Here is a 21,526-nt window from a genome sequence, read left to right on the forward strand (position 1 = left end):
TGGGTTACTTTGGTATGAAAAATACCAAATGCTGGTCCTTGTATGCGTCATCCATACTTCCTCTAAATTTTCAGTCATTCTCCGGTCAATATATTGGTCATCCATCCATCCATCCATCCATTTTCTATACCGCTTCTCCTCTTTTAGGGTCGTGGGGGTATGCTGGAGCCTATCCCAGCTGACTTCGGGCGACAGACGGGGTACACCCTGGACTGGTCGCCAGCCAATCGCAGGGCACATACAGACAAACAACCAAAGTGTGGAAATAACTCCAACAACTTCTGGACTTCTGGGCTTCAGACAAAAGTAATCATTCAAGATTTGCGTTAGTTCCACAGACTTTGATGGATGGTCGTGACAGATAAAATAAATTCATGAAGTTGCACACACAAGTCCATGAATTACATAAATAAATAAATCCTTAAATCAATAATTAAATAATTACATAAATAAATAAATCCTTAAATCAATAATTAAATAATTACATAAATAAATAAATACTTAAATCAATAATTAATTAAATAAATACTGAAATAATGAATTAAATATTTAAATATTTAATTAAACATTGAATTAATTATATATGTTCTTACATTAAATAAACTGGTAGTTTAATTATTTAATGGCATATTAAAAGACACTTTTTTCTCCTTTGTCCTGTCCAGCCATTAGGGCAGATAGTATTGTTGATCTAAATGCCCTTACATGCTCAACAGATTTGCTCTGCCAGGGAAAAGTGTATAACACTCTTCCCCTGTTATATAGATTTAATGTGACTTTATTTGATGTTTTGTTGTGATAAAAATTTGGAGCGGCCGGACCGGAGCAGGAGGGGATAGAAAAGAAAACAGAGGGGGGAGTGCGGGGACAAGAGGGGGACAATACAGAGAGAGCCAAGAACAACAACAACAATTGCGACAACAATAACAAAACAACAGAAACAAACAGGACTACATCAGCAAATGTCTGTGACGGCCATAAAGACCATAATGGAGAGGACACAATTAATATCAACAGTGATAATACTGCATTGAAACAGTCGTACATATTAGTGGTAATAGTAGTAATGAAAATATTAACCATCATCGTGAACAGAATTACAATGAGTGTAAAAACACTTTTAATGACACACTTAAGTAATTATATCATGGTGTATTTATTGATTGAATTAATTAATGACACATTTAATGTATTTATATTTAGTCCTGCCCAGCTATTAGGGCAGAAAGAGTTAGAGTTTTTTTTATTTCACTTTGTCCCATTTGGTCCTCCATGATTAGAGGTTACTCAACATTATTCCTAAAATAATAGTGACATTGATAATATTGACTATACCAACCAGTGGTAAGTGGAATTTTTTTTTCGGCAACTCGTCTTTAAAACGCTTTAACGCCTGAATTTATGTAGCTGTATATAAAATAAATGTTTTATTTGTGTTTTTGACTTTAAGTAGATGGTAAATTATGTTGACATTCAAAATAAACCAAAAAAAACCAAAACAAAAGCACAAACTCAATTTTTTTTTACATACACACCATTCCACACATTAACAGAGGCACACACACTGATGTCAGTAGCAAAGCACCCTTGCAGAAAACAGTGAACGGTAAGAAATGTTGCCGTCTGCTTTGAATGGGAAAAAGTAGCTCTGATTTTACATGACGTCTAGTTGCGAATACGCCTGTTTGCTCCCCATCTCTTTGAGCCTGTGACTACAACAAGCAGATGTGATGTCATGTGAAGCCCAGCAATTTAAGACAGGATATTGGTGACTTCAGGGTTTAAATGATTTCATGAAGTGTTCTGAATCAGCATAATTGTCACCTTTCTTCACATAACAAAACTAGAGATGCAAGTTTTCAGCAGTTTACTGGTTTCCCTTATAGTGTCCTTGTAAATGTATGGTGCATTTTCATGAAATTCCCTTGGATTACATAACCTACCTGTATTCCCCTCTCCATTTCTGTACCTTGCCATTTGATTGCATAGAAGGATGCTGATAAAGATGTATTTCATGTGTCCGCTCACTGTCCTATTAAAGAAAATGCCTTCCCTCTTGAAGGAATAGTTCGTATGTGATTTTAAAGCAATGTCCTCCCTAGGTTTCCTGAGACTGCAGCAGTCCATCCCAAAATTGCATCTCTTAAGAACCCAAGTGACTGACACTGCATGCGATCATTCACCTTGGCTGCATGCACTTTGCCAGCCATGGAGGGGCGCGTACAATCGATCCCTGCTGAAATGGAGGCAGTAAGCATGTCTGCACTACCCTCCTCCACGGTAGGAGGGCCCTGAGATATCACCCAGCTCAGCACATTGTGGCGTCGCCGCACAGAAACATTGGCTTTTTCATCAAGAGATGGTCTGAGGGAAGAGTAATTCAAGAAGCCAAGCTGGATGTAAACTGAGCCAATACGTCTTTCAGACACCTCACACAGTGAAAAAACAGATCATTTTAAAGCCCCGAATAATGATATTAATTTTCACACATAAATTGAATTGTAAATGTTAAAGTGTGTTTTTGAAAGTAAGAAGAGACAGAAACATCTGAATTAATTTACTTTAACCGGATAGAAGCAGTCAACTACATGATTCTTCAGGGACTTGTGATTAATGGCTTTGAACCTCAACCAGAACAGCCTGTTCCATAAAATCCACTAGATGGCAATGATGTCCTCACTGTTCCTACTGCTGCAGGATGCCATTATGGAAATTTTTAGCCATGACTTTTCCTGACTGACCTGACAATTTAATCTCCTTTAAACTAATTATGTCACACCAAAAAACCCTATTCGTTTTGAATGAGGTACTATCCTTCTTAAGATTCTAAGATTAGATTGTTTCTCACAACCCAATAAAAAGGTATTTTGAAATGATTTACTAAAATCACTAAAATTTTCACTAAAATTAACTTTTTAATAATGTCATAATGATAAAAGGCTGTTAATGAGCACCAAACCAAATCAGCTCGCTAACTTGTTTTCTCTACTTTAGAAAGAAGAGGCGCTCAAACGGTTGGTTTCGAAGTTGTGGGTTTTCATGATGTAATAAATAAAGGAAAACCTTTCTTCCTCATGGACGTCATACTGCCTCTAACCCGCTTCTAGCCGCCGTGTATTTGCCCACCACTTCAAGGAGGACAGCTTTGTAAAAACAAAAACAAAAAAATCAGGCTTCACTACACATCTTAAAATAAATCATGGTGCTCTATCCATCGGTCAGCTACAGATTTTCTTCATTGAAAAGGCAGACCTAGCATCATGATTTTGCTGTTAAAATGTGACCGTAATGTTAGAACTGTAGCTCACATTGCTATGCTAGTTTTGCTAATTTTTGTGTCCTGTCCCACTTCTTAATGTTAAGTTGTTGTATGTGCAGACCTGTAAGCATTGTTCATGACCATGAGTATTTTGTCAGTTTCTGCTTCCTTGTTCAGCCAGCTGGCGTCTCTCACGCCAGTGCCATGACACTGGAGCATAACCAAGCCTTCAGTCTCTGCGCACAGGGTCCAAAAAAATCCTTGAGCTGACCATAAAGGCCGTGATTGGTCGGCCTGTAGAACATTATTTTATATATGTCTCGTTCAAAGCCCACCTCTGCAAATGCCTCCTCCGATTTTAGATCTACAGACTAGTGGTTGTGTCTAAATTTCAGGATCTGCAGCATTCGCAGGGTTGCTGACGTCAAAGTGTTGCTAAAAGGCTGTCCAAATACCTTTCAAATGCATCATCAGCTCATCTCCATGGGAAACGCCTTCATCAAAAAGAGTCCCTCCAGATGACAGCGTGCTGATCATCGGCGGGTGGTCAAGAAAGGGACTGAAGATGGCCAACACCGTTCTTACAGAGGCACAATAATCCTCTGGGCCGTGATAATTCACACACATCCTTCCCCCATCCACAAATCCACGTTGGACAATGTGCGGTGGCACCAAACACTTCGGAAGACAATAACATCCATGTTTTAAGATGTCCCTTTGTATCTTTGGGAGGCCTAAAATGTAGGCTCAAAACTGATTTACTGAGTGATTTATTAAGTAACATATACAAAATTAAATTGAAAGTGGCTTAATTAATTTTCTAAAGTGGTCTTTTGACGTTGAGGTTGTGGAGAATTTCATCTCCAACAACAGGAGGCCTGATTTCGAGACTGTTCTGGTCAGGAAAAATACAGGAAGTACTGTGTCTGCCTAGTTTCAAGACTATTCTGGCTAGGAATTTTCTGCTGGTTAGAAAACCTGTATTTTTGGGGTAAGTGAATCCTTGCGCAGTGACTGTGGTCTGCTGAGGAAAAGCGTCATCGCGACTGCCTGAACTGTTGAACAGATTAGGAAGGTAAAAGGCCGTCTTGTACGGAGCTCCTCAGAACATTGTCTTTTATGGACATTGCGGAAAGTTTGCCAAAGTTCAAGGCTTTGGGGAGACAATGGATAGCTCACATTTGAGTGTCTGTGTGTTGTGTTTGAGTTTGTACTACTTAGTAAGTAAAGCCGCTTAAAGGTGTACACACCAGCAACCACTGATGCCATTGACCTTTAAGGCTACTCAAACAGGGAGGTTAGATGGAGTTACATATAGGCCTCTCATGGCATCATGGCCGACTTTCAGCTCCTTGGCGTACTACACTCTGTTCCATTCTTTTGCGGCCAAGTCGGCTATCCTGTTGTTTACGCTACAATCCTTGGTGGTAATGACACGCGAAAAAGACATCTTGAGAGTGTGCTAACCCCGCGGTAAGCTATCCATTGTCATTACGCAATACATACCGGAAACACAATCAGTTTTATGCATGGGCAGAACGCGTCTACATCTAGTCGGCCTGTGCTTCGGCAGTCACATGTTAGATATGTGTAATGTGTAAAAATTTGCTAAGGGAGAAAGTGACGTAGGTCTCGCGCATGCACAACACCGATTGCGTTTCCGGTACGTATTGTGTAATGACATCCATAATTATGAATTTGTCCCTAAAAAGAAAAATAGAGTTTAATTCTGAATGAATATATTCCTGTGCCTTCACTGCCAATGACGCTGGCTTACCCACCTGTGTGCTTGAAATGTGGCGAGAAATTAGCAAACAACAGAAAATGTAATGTTGAAAGACACTTTCAAAACAAGCACTTAGCTTTTTCTGAAAATTACCCAACTGCAGATGGGCGTAAGGGAGCGATTTGGGAACTACTACGGAAGGTTGAGCAAAGCAAACATATTTTCAAGAAGTGGATGAAGGCTGCACACTCAACCACAGCTGCTAGTGTTGTAGCTGACTCGCTACACTGGAGATCGTAGGGTGGAGGAAGCCGTTCACAGATGGAGAATACATGAAAGAGTCATTCACAAAAATATCACAGCATCTGTTCTCCGAATTGGAAAGAAAATTAACAAGAAATTACAGCATTCAGAAAATGAAAGTAATACTCCTCCCTGGAAAGACAGTGAAGAACAGGACCAATAGAACGGAAACAAACATCACCAGGAGGCAAATTGATAACATTCATTCAGTGCAAGCATATTGAATTGCCTGTGGTGAGTCAAGTGATGTAAACGATATTGAGCAGATAGCACTGATATGCAGATATGTGAACTCTGATGTTTTTCTTTTCATTTTACACAAGTACGGGAGCAACTCAAAAAAAAGCCAGTGTAAAAGTGTAAATTATTTCAAAATAACCCTACACATGCACTTTGCACTTCTGTCAGTTGAATTCTGTTGTTGTAACAGATAAAAAGATTAAAACTTTTAAAAATGTATAAGCTGTGTCATGTTTTGCATCTCCAGACCATTTTTCTGACCAAATTACTGTGCTATAAGAGATCATCAGGTATGACTTATCTCATTTCCATTATTATTTATGTGCTACAAATAATTTGTCTGTTCATGTAACTATGTCAGCAACGTATAGTGACATGGTTTGGTTTGGTTTGGTTTGGTTTAGTTTATTTGAACATGAAGGTTACAATGGAATACATCTCATGAATCCTCCTTTCACAGTTCCACATGTCCAAAAGGAGTAGGAAGAAGCAAAGCTTATTTAATCCTACCCCCCATCTATTCCACATCTAGTACAACACTTGTTGTTCACTTCCTGCATTCCATGTCATGTTTTCTATGATAATCAGAATAATCGTACATAATAAATAACAGTAAGACAATAAACAAAAAAAAGAAGTGTGTGTATACATATATATATATGATAAATATGAATTTAAAAAAACAAACTTATTTTTCTTTTAAAAAAAACAGAAAAAATATAAAAAAAACAATCAGTGTGATGATCAAGACTCTTCTGCCTTGTATTTAGCAAACATCAACTGCTTGTATTGTTTTTTGAATTTGCTTATCTCTGTACATTGTTTGAGTTCCTTAATCAATCCATTCCATAATTTAATGCCACATACGGAAATGCTGTGGGTTTTCAGCGTAGGTCTCCCGTATAAATGTTTTAAGTTTAATTTTCCTCTAAGATCATATTTCTCCTCTCTGATTGAAAAATACCGTATGAGGTTTTTGGGTAACAAGTTATTATTAACTTTGACATGCAGAACTATTAAATGCTCTACCACTAAATGGCAGAAGTATCTACCTTTTGCCAGTCATACAACATTTTTGGGTGGTGTGCCATGTGATTTTTCTAATAAAATATGTGCCTCAGCTCAATAAAGGTCGGGAAACATTGCACTATGCAACAGTACAGCCACAATGCCATATTCATAAATCGCAATTTTCTACCCAAACAAAAAACATGTTTTCAGTTTTTCAAAAGGAATTCAGACTGCTATTTTGTTGCAATGAATTTATTGTCTGAGCAATTTATGTATTCTCCTGACATTTTACGTGTTTTGTATGTTTGTATTGCTCAAATTTAAATACCTTTTTTGTTCCCCGTCATACTAGTGGGCGTGGCTGGCATGTGCCATTTTTTTCATTGGCCTAAGAGGGCAGTATATGATCCCAATGAATTCTGCCTAGCAACAAGACTCTTTTCAGTTGCTCAAACACTGCTGCTTCTGCCCGAAATGATAGTTATGTAATCATCTTGGCAAGTTTTATCATGAATCAATTTGTGTCGACTGAAAAATAAATATAATCTAAACAAAGAGGGGCGACGAATGTATTTAACCACTCCATAGAGCTTTCAGTGAAGAGCATTTACAGTTAGCTTTGCTTGGGCCGCTGCAGGCAGGCAGGCAGAGAGGGAGGGAGGTCCTAACAAGCACACAGCAGCTGGGCGCATTATACCATGTGACTGATGATATGTTAGCTAGCAGCCATCATCACTTCACCTAATTCATGTCGTCCTCGATCGGATTGTCAAAGGTAAGCCAGCCGACATCGAAAAAAGAGATATGTCATTCAACAATGGCGCGTAGACGACGAACAAACTGGAAGCTAACGCGGGTCTGTCCTCTTCTGTTTCATTGCTTCTTCTCAACACAACGTCTGTTTTTAAAAATTACAACGTACTAGTAGTACCCAAGCGTCTTGTAACAGCTTCCACACACGTTCACGTTGAAATTACATTTTCGCCATAATAGTCGAAGAAATACACCTGCAGGTTCAGTTTAAACGAATGAGCCTTGGTCGTGTACGCTCATCGGCTCCTATTCTCCATATTTTTACACCTTTTGCTCATGTTATTTTTTCTTCAATGGCCTTCATAGCTTCCAGGTAGGTGTATTTAATCTTCGGCTACTCTCGCTTATGGCAGGAGACTGTTCATTTAAACATTAGCTTGTATAATAGCTAGCATGGCAAGGCGTTGTGATCTTACGGTATTTAACCACATCACTCGTTATGCTAGCTACTCATCTTATTGTTCATTTGGCGTTCATAAAACTTAAATGTCTTTTCATAGGGACCTGTTCGTTTGACGTCATTTCGAGGGCTGTCGTTAGATAGTGGTGCCATTTACACTACATATGCTTGTGCTGGTGTTTTCTTTCCTTAAAGTAAAATATCTATCACTAAATAGAATTGTCATTTCCCAATGATCCCATCGGTGTAATTGATTAACTGCTAGAGGCAAAATTGGGTGCACTACTTGGCTGCAACCAGCAGAGGCACTGTTTGTTCATCCTCACTAGTAGGGGATATATCTATATTAATATATCGATATTTACTTTAAACACGATGTCAAAAACAACCATATCGCTATAGACTGGATTTGCGCATGCAGGAGGAGGGGCAGAGCAGAAGTTGGCGGTTCAGTCAAAGCGACAGCATCTGCGGTGGAAGAATTAGTCAGCAAGGAAAAAGCATCAGCGCTGTAATTTGGAGGTTCTACGAATTCAGTGCATTAAAAAAATATTTTTCACAACCTTAAAACTTGGCACAAACTCCAATACCAGGAATGTGTGAAGTTGCGTGCTGACTGCACAACTCCTGCCACAACACAAATGCTTATTTTTCCTGTTGCATTCCTCATGAAAGGAAAAGCAAAGTGGTGTGCTATTACAAAGCGGTGTCCTATCACATTGGTACAGATATGGTCCCTGTTGGAACAGTGGGGGGAAAAAACAGCTTAAACACCTGCTGAAAACAGTTGACTCACGATGTCCAGCGAGCTTCGCAGTCACAATTATTTAGCACAGCAAACTTGAAATCATAAATGTACAAGGAAGCCAGACAGTTGCTAAGCCTGACGCAGTTGACTGGTTGGTATTCCTGGCACAAAACAAGCACATGCTCGTCTCTTCTAAAAATATTCATCTAAAAAATACTACTGTTCAATTTAGTATTTTTGAGTTGCTGGCGTTTAAAAATTTCCACTTAAACTGGGCACTCCTTCATACTTTATTCTTAAATTGTGCTTTTATTAGCCGAGGATTTGAGCATAGCTAAAGGTTTGTTTATTTAAAAAAAAAAGATTATGTTTGACTTTTTCTATATTTATTTCAAAAAGAGAATGGCCTACTTTATTTTTGTGGCTATTTTTACATAAGATTTTTTTTTATGTGCATCTTGCATGAAGCTTTAAAGTTTCACAAATCATCCTCATGTTAAGTATTTATTTTAATAAAACAACTTGACATGCATATTTTGGCTTAGATTTTGTCTAAACTCACTTTGCAGGAAAAAATATTGTGATATATATCGATATTCAACCTAAATATATCGGGATATGAATTTTGGTCCATATCGCCCAGCCCTACTCACTCGTATGCCATTCCAACGCCATCATGAACCTTTCAGAGTTGATCCAAAATCAGAGGTATTTGCGAAGGTGGGTTATACACTTTATAAAATAGTTGTATACACACCGGAAATGTACATAAAGCCGACCAGTCACAGCCCTTACAGTGTCCTTCGCTTTTTTATTTATTTATTTATTTATTTATTTATTTATTTATTTATTTATTTATTTATTTATTTATTGTGTACGTCACTCAGGATAAAAATGGCATCGTAAAAACTGAGCTTCTGAAAAATTCCAGCCAGGCTGAAGGCTGTGATGCCCCTGGTGTGTACAGTTATTATTATTATTTTTTTAATACTGGAGTAGTGAAAATGTGTGTTTTGGTATCCATGTTCTTATGGGCGTGGCCTAAAGAACAACATGAGCGACTTGGAAATGATTCCATAGTGACTCAGTTGGTGAAAATTAGGGGCGTCACAAACGTTTGAGATTAAAACAGAACATTTCTCGTTCAGAAAAAAAACTGTCTCGTGGGCACTTGTCTGGAACGATAATTAATTAATCCCACAATTAATGAAAATGAGCTTAATAATTTTGCTGGCCTCAATACATAGCCAAGTGCTTGCGTGTCTGTGTTCCTTGTCTCCTGCCTCCAAACAGGCAGAAGAGAGTTCACTCTGTGCATTGGTTTCAGCACTCGCGATCAGACATTAGTTGTGTGACTGTCAGCACCGACGACTGGTGTGATTTACTGTATAGAATACAGCGACGATTGTGTTCAACACAACAAGGTATGAAAAGTGTTCATGTGAAACGTATCACTCCTGTTATGGCGTTCCCTCACACACAGGCACTGTCCCGCCTCTGTTACAGCTCCCATACTCAAGCAGAATGTTGCAGTCCCTTCATTCCCTGTCAGTTTTGTTTACACAGAACGGCAACCTAGAAAAAAGGCGGAACAATGCTGGCTGGCGATTACAGATCATGTAAAAGGGGTTACCGTGACTGCCTTGATGAGATAAATCATAAAAACAACAAACCTAGTGGTGGCCTAAGACTTTTGCACAGTACTGCACATCCAAACCCAGGTGAATACAGAACTTCATTCAGTGGCGGACATAATGATTAGGAATAAACTTACTTGTTGAGGATAGAGTAGGTGTACATTAGAGGTTGTGCCAACTAAAGTACAATGGCCAATACACATCCAACTTTTTTTCTTTCTTCTATGTTGTACCACCTTGTATTCGCCACTCTATTTATTGCATGTCAACTTGTATCTCCACATTCAATGACTTTATAACCCCAAAGCCCAATGTACACCCCCAGGTAAACAAACACCCTTGAGAATTAAGATCTGTGGGGGTTTTTTGTTTCTTTTTTTGGCCCGGTAAATCCACTGAAACCCTTCTCTTGCATCTTAATCAGTCCCAAATCAACCCAGGGGCCCTGAAACTTCATCCTGCCCATGCCAGAGTGGCTGCCCAAATACACCCCTCCAACAAAAACACTTATTCAATGGGTGTGTTTATTTTTAAGTTGTTGGGAAGAACTTTTATTGTTCTGTTGGGGTGTATTTACTTGTTTTTGTTGTAATGTGGCCTCTTGCCAATTGTGGAGTGGGGATGGTAAATTGTGAGCCCCAATAGTGTACAAATTAACATGTTTTACTCTTCCTGAATACTGGACAGGCATTGAAAAAGAGGTTGTTTACATTCAGATGTTAGCAACCCCCTTCCTCCGCCCGTTTTCCAATCATTGAGGAGACATGACCCACTTAAATGGTTGTTTACTTGCATTAGAAGAAGAGCTAAGGCACTTCTCAATGAACTCTTGTCTACAATTCAATTAGAGGCCTTCCCAGCAGCACATTTCACTGTTACACAATCCTGTACAGCCTTGCAGCAACACATGCCGAAATCTAGAGACCAAAGAGCAAAAGCTGTACTGTCCCTAAAACTGTTTAAATAATAATTATCTTAAATGTATCAATGTATGTTCGGCAAGCAAAGGTTTAATTAGCGTAACTTTATACATCCAAATAGTAATAACTGGGGGTGTCACGAAATCTTGCGCCATTTATTTTTGTTCAGAAAAAAAAATTCCTCAAGATAAAAAATTAATCGCATGATAAAATAAAATGAACTACATCATTTTGCCAGCCTCCAAATATTGCCATATGCATGCGTCTCTCACTTCCAAACAGGTAGGAAGAGGGCTCACTCTATGCATTGCTTCAGCACCTACAGGCTTCATAGAACAATGGCAAACAGAGTGAGAACTGTTGTCAGCCATATAGTTGCTTTGTTTCTGGGGGGGCGCTAGCAGACAGCTTTGTGAGGAGCAATGCAAGGTAACATACTAAAAATTAGGAGGGAAGAAGATGCTTGAAAAGCCAAATGCCAAAGGCCTCGTTTGGGAATATTAATAATGACCCAGTGCAGTCGTCCCTCACTACATTGCGGTTTGAACATCATGTTCTTTCTCCATCGCGGTTTTTCATTAATTAATTAATGACCATTGTTTCATGGTTGACTGGCCTATTATTCGTAAAAAAATAAAAATAAAAAAAATATTGAAAGACAAGTCATATGTAGTATTCTGGTCACTACTAGCCGTCAGTAATGTTACATGGATGAGACATTAACTGCATTCAATTAGTCATTGAAGAGTCCAACATGACATAATGGAAAAAGTCCTCCCATTCCTTGTGACAGTGGTACAAACCTACTAAGTTTAGAATGAATAAAACTAGCGGCTAGCTCGGTAGATTTTGTCTCTTGTGTCACTTCAGGGATCCCATAGCCTGCGCATAAGTGGTGCGCAATGTGATGTAAACAAACTATCAGTATTGTGAGTGTATTATTTCTATGTATGACAATAATGTTAGATGACCCACATTACGTTTGCGATACTACAGCAAGGAACATTCCCAATGCTAACAGCGAGTGATGTTTTGTTGCTTATCCTGTTTACTATATTATAAAATAAGAGTATATAGGTGACTGTAGGGGTGTTATTTCATGTCTACAGGGCTCTAATAATGTTAAACAATTTTAGAAGATAATAAACTGATATTATATGCTCTAACTATGAAACTATTCCATTTATTAATATTGAATCCTACTAGAACCAATGAACCGCAATAAACAACGGACGACTGTATGCCGCATTTATTAAAAAGTGGTAGTAAAATAAAAAGTAAAACAAACTAGCCCACCTCAAACATCCACCCGACCCAGTTTTCCCATGTAGGGGAAAAAAAAACCTACACCTCGAGATGCAGAGCCTTCATCCCTGGTTGGCAAAGTAAATACAAACAGGACAGCGCAAAATGGTGTACGTTCACAGGAAGTCATTGCAAAAGAAATGCTGCTCTTTAATACAGTTGAAAAGTCAGCATTTCAAGAAATGCTGCAAATTTTACAAAACAAATTACTTGTGAGAAAATACTGTACATGTCACAAACAGCAATTCCGCAACTTTACACAGTGAAAGATGACAGATTACAGGAAATATAACCCAAACCCTAAGGTACCTGCATTATTTCGTTAATCTTCTAGAAAAATTTGCTGCATTGCAAAAAAAAAAAAAAAAAGGTATGTATTCAATTAGACCATAAAAAGTTGCTAGATTTGTAGCTCCATGAATCCCTCAGATACCGCGGTTAACTGGTTCCAGACCTGACCATAAGTGGAGAACAGATGTCCGCAATCACACACTAATAATACAACTTTCATCTTTATTATTCCGATTATGGATAAACTAACTCAATCGTAAGATGCTGATATCTATAGCAAAAGTTATCCTTTCACTTGTAGCGGCTAGTTATGTAGGAAAAAAAAAAAAAAAAAAGTAAACTGTTTCATGGCTGCGCTTCGCATCGTGAACTCCACTATAGTGTTTTCCTACAAGTTTGTTTTGTAAAACTACCATTTATTGATGAATTGGAAAATGTGCCCATTGCTGAAAGCTTTTTAATGTTTCCTTGGCTTCGGCTGCATTGTCTTATGCATAATCCTTTTCATTTCTCGTATGCAGTGTCTGTCATGTTTTATAGCAAATGCTCACTGGACATAATACATGAAGTGTATGTGTAATGAAGGCCACATAGCTATTTTGACTGACTTATTACAGGTACTCAGTTTGCGTACACAACTACTGAATAATTATGTATAAGTATTTTCGTCATCGTTATATTTTATATTGTGAATGGTTGTCTATATGTGCCATGCGATTGACTGGCGACCAGTCCATGGTGTACCCCGCCTCTCGTCCAAGAGTCAGCTGGGATAGGCTCTAGCATACCCACAACACTAATGAGGATAAGCGGTAGATTATTTTGACTTGTAACTTGCATGCGGAAAAAGTGTCTGCCCCCCTGATATACATGTACAGTGATATACTTGCTTAACCTCCAATAGAAATTCACAATGTACAGAAATAATCAGCGTTCCCCCTAGGATTTTCTGAAGCTGTGGTGGTGGGCTGCATGGACTGCCACCGAGGTGTCGTGCCGCTGCTATAGCTGCAATTTTGTTTTTATTATGGCAAATAATTTTTTAAGAATTATTTATATATTAACTTATTTATCTAACGTTTTTCAACAACCAGCATAACATGAACCGAGAACATTGGAAATTTTATTTAATAGCAAAGTTACTGAGAGCACTTAAAGTCCAAAAAATGCTTAGCCTCTTTTTGTTACCTTACCTACTTAGTCCAATAGTACCATGTGACTAGTACAAAAGTACATTTTGTATTTGACACAAGCCTAAATTTACTTATGCCTGTTTTTGAGTAAAACTAATACATGGGAAATGTTCAATAATATATATTTTATGTTAAATAGCACAATTAATAAAATAAAATAATTGAAATATTTTTGTTATAGAAATCTATCCTGTATAAAGAGTATAAATTGAGAGTCCATGGTTATGATAGCATAGGTGTATCCAACTCGCAGCATTATTAAATCTGCTTTGACAAAAAGGAAAACTGATCTATTTTATGTGACTGCCAACATTTAATTGTACTTTATTTACAAAGTACATCTCCACTCAGTGTGCTCATTGATCATTAAATACAGGCGTCATGTTTGAATAGAACACATATAAAAAATACTAAGAGGTGAAGCAAATTTGGTGAGCTACTCAACATCAGCTGGCGAGCTACTGCTAGCTTACGAGTTACCAGTTGGAGGTCCGAGTAATAGCATCAGTGTCTAAAGCTGGACTCACTACGTGTACAATGTAGACACGCATCTAGTGTTTTGAAGACAAGCCATAAGTATTCTAATGACAACAAGAGAGCAAGATTAAGTGACACTTTAAAAAGTAAGTTAGCATGAACCTGATAGCCACTTCTTGCTCGCTTGTGATCTAGCTACTGTAGCGACCAACAGAGAGGCAGTGCAAAATGGGCAAAAGACGCCAGAAAGTCGAACGAGGTTGAAACGTGAGCGATAACACACGTTGGCATAGATGTGACAAGCTGTCATCAATTGACTACACTTTTTACGGACTATTTGCACGATAATAAGGAACAAAGTGGACGTCACCACAATACGCATACGGTACTTTTTTCTGGTCACACATGACCGACATGGCAGACAGGCGATTCCGGTGCATTGTTTTCAAACTAATTGTGGTCAATATGTCTGTACATAATAAGCTATATACATATCTATATAGCATATACAATATGTCCATTCATATATTAACATTGTTTTCAAGTTAAAAAATCATTTTTAAGGTGTGGCGGCTTTTATTTTGTAGTGGTGGGCCACCACGATCAATTAGCGGAAGTTAGTTAATGCATTTCTTGTTCAAACCTGTGAGAACGACCCTAATGTCGACAGTGAATTTAAATATTTAAAACAAAATTGCATAGCAATGCAGCAGTGGCACAACACAGCAGAGGGCAGTCAACATCAGTGAAAATAAGCCATTTATGACATTAATAACACTCGTGCTCGGCTGTGTTACAGTAAATGTGTTGCGGATGTGAGGACTGGAAGTGACGTTGGGGGTGCATAGTTGAGTTTTAGCGGGATTACGGCCACAACAATAGTGCGTGTTTTGTGCTGTTTGTGATATAATTTAAACCTGCAATAAAAGCTTGTTGCTCCAGCAGCAGTCTGGTGCTTGTCTCACCAAACGATGTACAACACTACATTCACAATTTGAATCTTCTTAATTCCTTCTATTTGTATTTAACTTCATTTAGAATTTTTTATGCGGAGTTGTAACGACAAGCTGCACAGAAAGTTTCATAATGTGTTCATGAGTGAGGATGGACAGGCAGCGTCAAATCTTAAAAAAAAAAAAAAAAAAAAAAATGTATCTGTGGTGGTCCAAATTAAGGTTGTATAGTGGGGGAGATTGCAAATTCAGTAAGTTACCAACATTAACTACATAACTTTATGAAAACTGTTCTAAGTAAGGTTAATGCATCAGGAATTGGAAAAACAAGTCATAAATGCAACTATACCTAATGTTGTGACCCGTGGGCATACCTTCTTTAAAAATGTGGGGGGAGAGACCCTGATTCTTTACCACTACCACAACTGGATGTCCTATCATAACACAATGAGTGTGTTTGTGTTTTCTGTAAACAGCCTTCGTTCTTTTACGTAATCTTTCCGTCATGGAAAATTGGCTAACTTCTCCAGATGGCAAAGTTCTGAGATTTGAAGTACTGATAAATATGAGCTGATCCATGCTGTTTAGTCTCTAAGAACTGAGTCTATGATCAAGTGATTCACATTTGCTGCTGTGATGTAATGATGTCACTATGTGGTTGTGATGTTATTTACATATAACTACTATAGAAGCACAGCAATGAGTTTCAAATGACATGACAATTACAAGTAGTGTTCATGCTATAGAGTTGTTAAGGCTTGAATTCTCTTCCAGCAGAATGGTGTTACAACTAGCTAGCTAACTTCTTTTTCACATGCCCGTCTGTCCAGGTAGGCTGCACAAACATCTTTACCTTCTGCAACAAGTGACAGCAGAAATTAAACCTGCCTGGGATTGCATGAGCACAGGAGAAGACCTGAGGTCGACTACTCCCCCATTGGACTTTGAGGAGGGGGGAGGAGAAAGAAGACAGGGCCCCTTCCATAACTACCCGGAGTATGGGGCAAAAAGTCCCAGGTGGCATTAAAACAATTGATATGCGGGATCCAGCGTTCAGCCCCCTGAAGCTGGAGCTCCAGGCCTTGAGTCACACCAAGCCTTCTCGACTGGACCTGCTGCTGGACATGCCACCAGCAAGCGTGGACGTTCAAGTCCAGCACTCGTGGAACAACGATGACCGCTCGCTCAACATCTTCGTCAAGGACGATAACAAGCTGGTTTTTCACAGGCACCCTGTGGCGCAGAGCACAGACGCCATCCGGGGACGTGTTGGTTATACACGGGGACTGCATGTGTGGGAAATCAGCTGGGCGATGCGTCAGAGGGGCACACACGCCGTGGTCGGTGTAGCAACAAGTGACGCTCCACTGCACTCCGTAGGTTACACAGCTCTAGTGGGAAGCGACAGTGAGTCCTGGGGTTGGGACCTGTGCAGGAGTAAACTCTACCATGACAGCAAGAATCACTCAGGAAAAGCATACCCCTCCTTTCTCGAGCCAGATGACACCTTCATAATACCGGACTCCCTATTAGTAGTTTTGGACATGGATGAAGGGACTCTGGGTTACATAGTGGATGGCCATTACCTGGGGGTGGCCTTCAGAGGACTAAAAGGCAGGAAGCTATACCCAGTAGTAAGCGCTGTGTGGGGACACTGTGAAATACGAATCCGGTACATAAACGGACTTGATCGTAAGTACAAGCTGCAGACATTTCTGCTGATATAATTTGTTCTGTGTGATGATCTCTTATATAGACTCAATGGGAGCATTCATTGTTGTTGAGAGATGGTCACACAATCATAATTAATGCTGAGAAACATGATCAGCTGACTTGCCACTCATGTTTGTTGTTTTTAGTCTTCCATCAATACCAACAAACTGCATTTTAGGTCAACGATATCTTCATTTTTGGGACAGACAGGAAAGCTGGATGAAATCAAAGTGTGTGCGCCAGTATCTCCTTAGATGTACTTTTATTTTTGAAATGTTACTTTATAGTCCTATTCAGATAGTTTTTCTTTCTCCTTAATTGGATATTGCTATCATTTGAAGGACCTAAGTATCTTCTTAGGCTTCTGATTAGCTAAAATGGAAGTAAAGTCAGTGGGTTATAGTGCCACCTATTCCTCTGACATACACTTGAATGCACTGTAATGTTGACGTGTGTTATTCAGTATGTTTATGTACTTGACCGGTTTGGTTCAGTGTCAAGAAACACTAGTGCAATTTATCCATTAGCGTGGTTTGCATACTAAACAAGTGGAGCCAGAGAGAACTTTTAAAAGATGGCTCTCGGTCACTTGTAAAATAACATGAGAAAGTATCAGGACATCGCAAATACAGTATATTAGTTACTAGGTGTGTCGCAAGATAAAAATGTAACAATTTCTTGTTCAGAAATAACTCGATAAATAAATTAGTCGCATGATAAATGAGAATGAACTCAATAATTTTGCCGGCCTCCATATATTGCCATTCCTCCTCTTTTCCTCCTCCTCACCTCCAAACAGGCGTGGTTCACTCTTGCATTGGTTCAGCACCTAGACGCTTTATAGAGAACGTTTCGAGACGCAAGTATGGAATTCGATTTGATACATTTTTATAATGACATACATATTCAGAATAATAGTCAGTAAAATTTAGTTACATACTAGGGCTGCAACTGATTGTTAGTCGATTATTCTGAAGCTTGTTAATTTGATTAATCAAGTAAAAGATTAGGCCTGTATGCAACCACGATACAGCGTGATTTATTCATGAATATATCTTTGAAAGCCTGTGAGAGTGAAGCCGTGGAATTTGAAGGTGAGGGAAGACTATTTATTTATATTTAGATATACAACACAAGAAAATTTTTTTAGCCACACTTTCTCATCCAACAGGAATTTCTCTGTTGACTGAGATATGCGAGAACAAGTGAAATTCTTCTGACATCTCTACCAAATGCAACTAACACAGGTGTCACGAGAGATTGGGTCCACGAGACGAGATTTTAACATTCATTTTTAAGAAAAGTACAATGGGGGGGGACAGTTTATTTAACCGAGTCACAAAACAATGCAGGTGCATTTTGAAATGTTTACTGTCCCACAAACTGACACGAAACAATATTGACGTTTTTGTGACCAAATAAACCACTTATGGCATTCATATATACTATATATATCTCTCCCCATAATTACAACATTGAATCGTGCACTTAATACTGTGCTGCTCACAAGCATGGGAAGAAGTAACTCTTGCTAAGAATTTAGCAAGCAGAGTAATGACACAGCTCACAACAAACTTACCAGCTCCATAGAAATCGCGGGGTGGTTATCATTCCACATACCATTTTTATGGTGTTTTTAAAGAACTAAAAAAATTTAAAAAAAAAAAAAAAAAAAAATCACACAGCAACATAATAGGTATATAACAGACAAGACCCTACCAGCGAATAATGCAGAATAATCAACAGTAAAAATTTCTAAACGCATTTGCATTGTTCGGTGACTGGGTTTAATGAAGTTTTTTGTCTAGTCTTTTTTTTTTTTTTTTCCCCCCCCATTGTACTTTTCTTAAAATTAATGTCAACATCGTGACTCATCTCGTTCTTGTGGACCTAGACTCGTGTATTGTCTCATCTCGTGAGATGAGTGTTGTCTGACACCCCTATTAGTTACGTTTGATAGAGGTGTCAGAAGTGTTTAACTTGTTCTCTCATATCTCCATTAACAGAGAAACTCCTGTTGGATGAGAAAGTGTGTGTGTAAACTTTTTTCCTTGTGTAACCTAAATATAGTCATCCCCTGCCACATTGCCGTTCAAATTTCGAGGCTTCACTCATCACAGTTTTTCAAACATATCAGTAAATCATGCTGTTTTGTGGTTTAATATGGCCTTTTAGTAAAATATTATGCATATTTCAGCAAATTGCATATATTTGTTGCCTAAATTAAACAATTTCAGGAATAAAAATGACTAAATGGACTAAAATACAAATACTGTATACACCATTAAGACAATTCAAATTGTGAATGTAGTACTCTACATTGGTCACTCGGTGTCAGTAATTGTTCAGTGAAAGAAACGGCAGACTTGATCGCTGGAACAACAGGCTTTTATTGCAGATTTAAATTATTTCACAACAGGCACAATAATAACAATTATCATAATAACATGGGCAACTGTTGCGGCCATAACCCACGACAAGCTAACATTTGTAAAACTGAACCCCTGACGTCACTTCCCTTGCCCCACCCATTATGCTCCTGTACTAGCACGGGAACACTTTCACTGTGACCCACACGAGCACGATTTGTAATTATGTCTTAAATGGTTTATTTTCTCTCATTTATATATACTATATTGGGTAACATGTATATCAGCATGATTATAGGGGTGTTATTTCATAGTTGTCTGATGTTATATTATATTTAGAAGATCGTAAACAGGTTTTCTAAGCCATAACTACAAAAATACTTTATAAAGAAGGAATCCTACTTATCATGGTTAAGTCTGGAACATACTGGAACCGAGATAAATGAGTTTGTAGTTCATTCCTACTTAATGTATTGGTCGGTAATCGTTAGTAAAGTTACTGACAAGTTATGATTGAAATGAGTAGTGAATGATAGTTGCAAACTTTTCAAACTGTTTTTTCTTCCTCCAGCTGAACCTTTGTCTCTGATGGACCTGTGTCGGCGCTCAGTGAGGGTGGCATTAGGAAGAGAGCGTCTGTGTGAAATCCATCGGCTGCCACTGCCGGCATTTCTCAAGAACTACCTGCTCTACCAATGACAGCACGGTCGCATTCAACAGCACACCCTTCCTTTTCTATCACTTTCTTTCTCCCTTGTTCTTCTCTGGGATCCTTCTTGGTTGAACTTGTTTGGCAACATTTTGTTGAGCTTGTTAGACAGACCAAGGCTCACGGATGATTTAGCAAGTAAGTGTATCTGATCAGTGGCTGGACTCATTTTTGAGTTTCTTATCCTATTTTAATGACTCTTTGCAATGGTATTCTCTAACTTTAAAATATCAGGAATCACTGAGCTCTATGCACCTACTGATGGAAAATATGCCCAGACAGTCACCATAAGTCACTAGTGGTCAGTATCTCTCCTGTTGACTACAGACAGCACTGTATTGTTAGCCTTTTAAAAATGTGATTGCATTTCCTGGTGAATTACATGTAGCTCAAAGTTGCAGTTTTACAGTGGCCACAAGATGGCAGCATTTGTTCATTTACACTGCAAGGAGAGTGTCTAGTTTTAAAAAAATGATTCGTTTTAAATAGATAGTGAAACAGGACTGAGATGATGACCACTTCAGTGAGACTAATGTAGCGTGACTTCCACCTTCTGCAGCAATGTACGGTATCGTCTGCTTATACAAGGCATCTGACAGGGAAAAACGTCAACAAGCTGAAATCTTAGGAAATGTCACTGTGATTATTTGTAGCATGAATCTGCAAGAAATAGCTCCTGTTTTTTTTTTTTAATCTCTTGACACTTGTGTTCTTTCTTAGTGCCGTTATGACCCACATTTTTCACAAGTCAGCACACAATGTGGAAACCAGCTTGTTGAAATTGTTTGAACGGAATTGATCGGTACATATCAGGGCACTGTTGATGTTTCGCTCAAGGAGGAAAATAGTTATTGTGGCAACAAAAGTATATTTTAAGGCACCATGATCGTCAAGCAGAAAGACAATCCACAAAAGTGCTGCTAGGATTCAATACAAGTTAAATATCACACTGCCGACATTGTCAAATGCCATCGACATTCGTATCGAGTATCGTATCTGACCTGTTGATTCTAGTATTTTTAAAATGTGCAACTGTGTGATCCTCAGTCTGCACTCTGTGCCACACCTCTCTCTTCCTTTCTTACTGCTTGCCTTTTATTTGGGTTTCTTGATGTAGACTTGTTTGAAAGTATCAATTAAAGATTATTTCCAGTTATCTTTGCATTTTTGTTTTTGCGTCTGTGTAGGCTCTCAGTCGTACAGGAGTTGTCCATCGAGGAAAAGGCTTCTTGAGACGTCATCTGTACTTCTGTGTAGAAGGTGTCGGACGTTTCGCTCCTCATCCGAAGAGCTTCGTCAGCAAACTAATAAGTGCTGGTAGCTTAGGCCTAAGCTGTAGCTAGCTAGCTGGTAGCTTAGGCCTAAGCTGTAGCTAGCTACAGCTTAGGCCTAAGCTACCAGCACTTATTAGTTTGCTGACGAAGCTCTTCGGATGAGGAGCGAAACGTCCGACACCTTC

At 38.7% G+C, this 21,526-nt stretch overlaps 1 protein-coding gene across 2 annotated transcripts; it reads left to right on the forward strand.

Moving 5' to 3' along the window:
- The first annotated feature begins 7,170 nt into the window (after positions 1 to 7,170).
- Positions 7,171 to 21,223, forward strand: spsb1 (splA/ryanodine receptor domain and SOCS box containing 1). Of its 2 annotated transcripts, none has more exons than XM_054790231.1 (3): positions 7,171 to 7,314; positions 16,107 to 16,968; positions 19,930 to 21,223. In XM_054790231.1, exons 2-3 carry the CDS (start codon positions 16,275 to 16,277, stop codon positions 20,055 to 20,057), a joined length of 822 nt encoding a protein of 273 aa, XP_054646206.1. In that variant the 5' UTR covers positions 7,171 to 7,314; positions 16,107 to 16,274; the 3' UTR covers positions 20,058 to 21,223. The 2 variants fall into 2 exon arrangements, with proteins under 2 accessions (XP_054646206.1, XP_054646216.1); XM_054790241.1 differs by lacking the exon at positions 7,171 to 7,314 and adding an exon at positions 7,325 to 7,665.
- The last annotated feature ends 303 nt before the right edge of the window (positions 21,224 to 21,526 follow it).

Source organism: Dunckerocampus dactyliophorus, chromosome 1 (assembly GCF_027744805.1).
Source record: "Dunckerocampus dactyliophorus isolate RoL2022-P2 chromosome 1, RoL_Ddac_1.1, whole genome shotgun sequence".
NCBI lineage: Eukaryota > Metazoa > Chordata > Actinopteri > Syngnathiformes > Syngnathidae > Dunckerocampus > Dunckerocampus dactyliophorus.

Coding starts and splice junctions, on each gene's coding strand:
- spsb1 (XM_054790231.1), top strand. CDS start 16,275: ATGGGGCAAAAAGTCCCAGGTGGCATTAAAACAATTGATATGCGGGAT. Junction 16,969..19,929: donor GTACATAAACGGACTTGATC/GTAAGTACAAGC, acceptor TTCTTCCTCCAG/CTGAACCTTTGTCTCTGATG.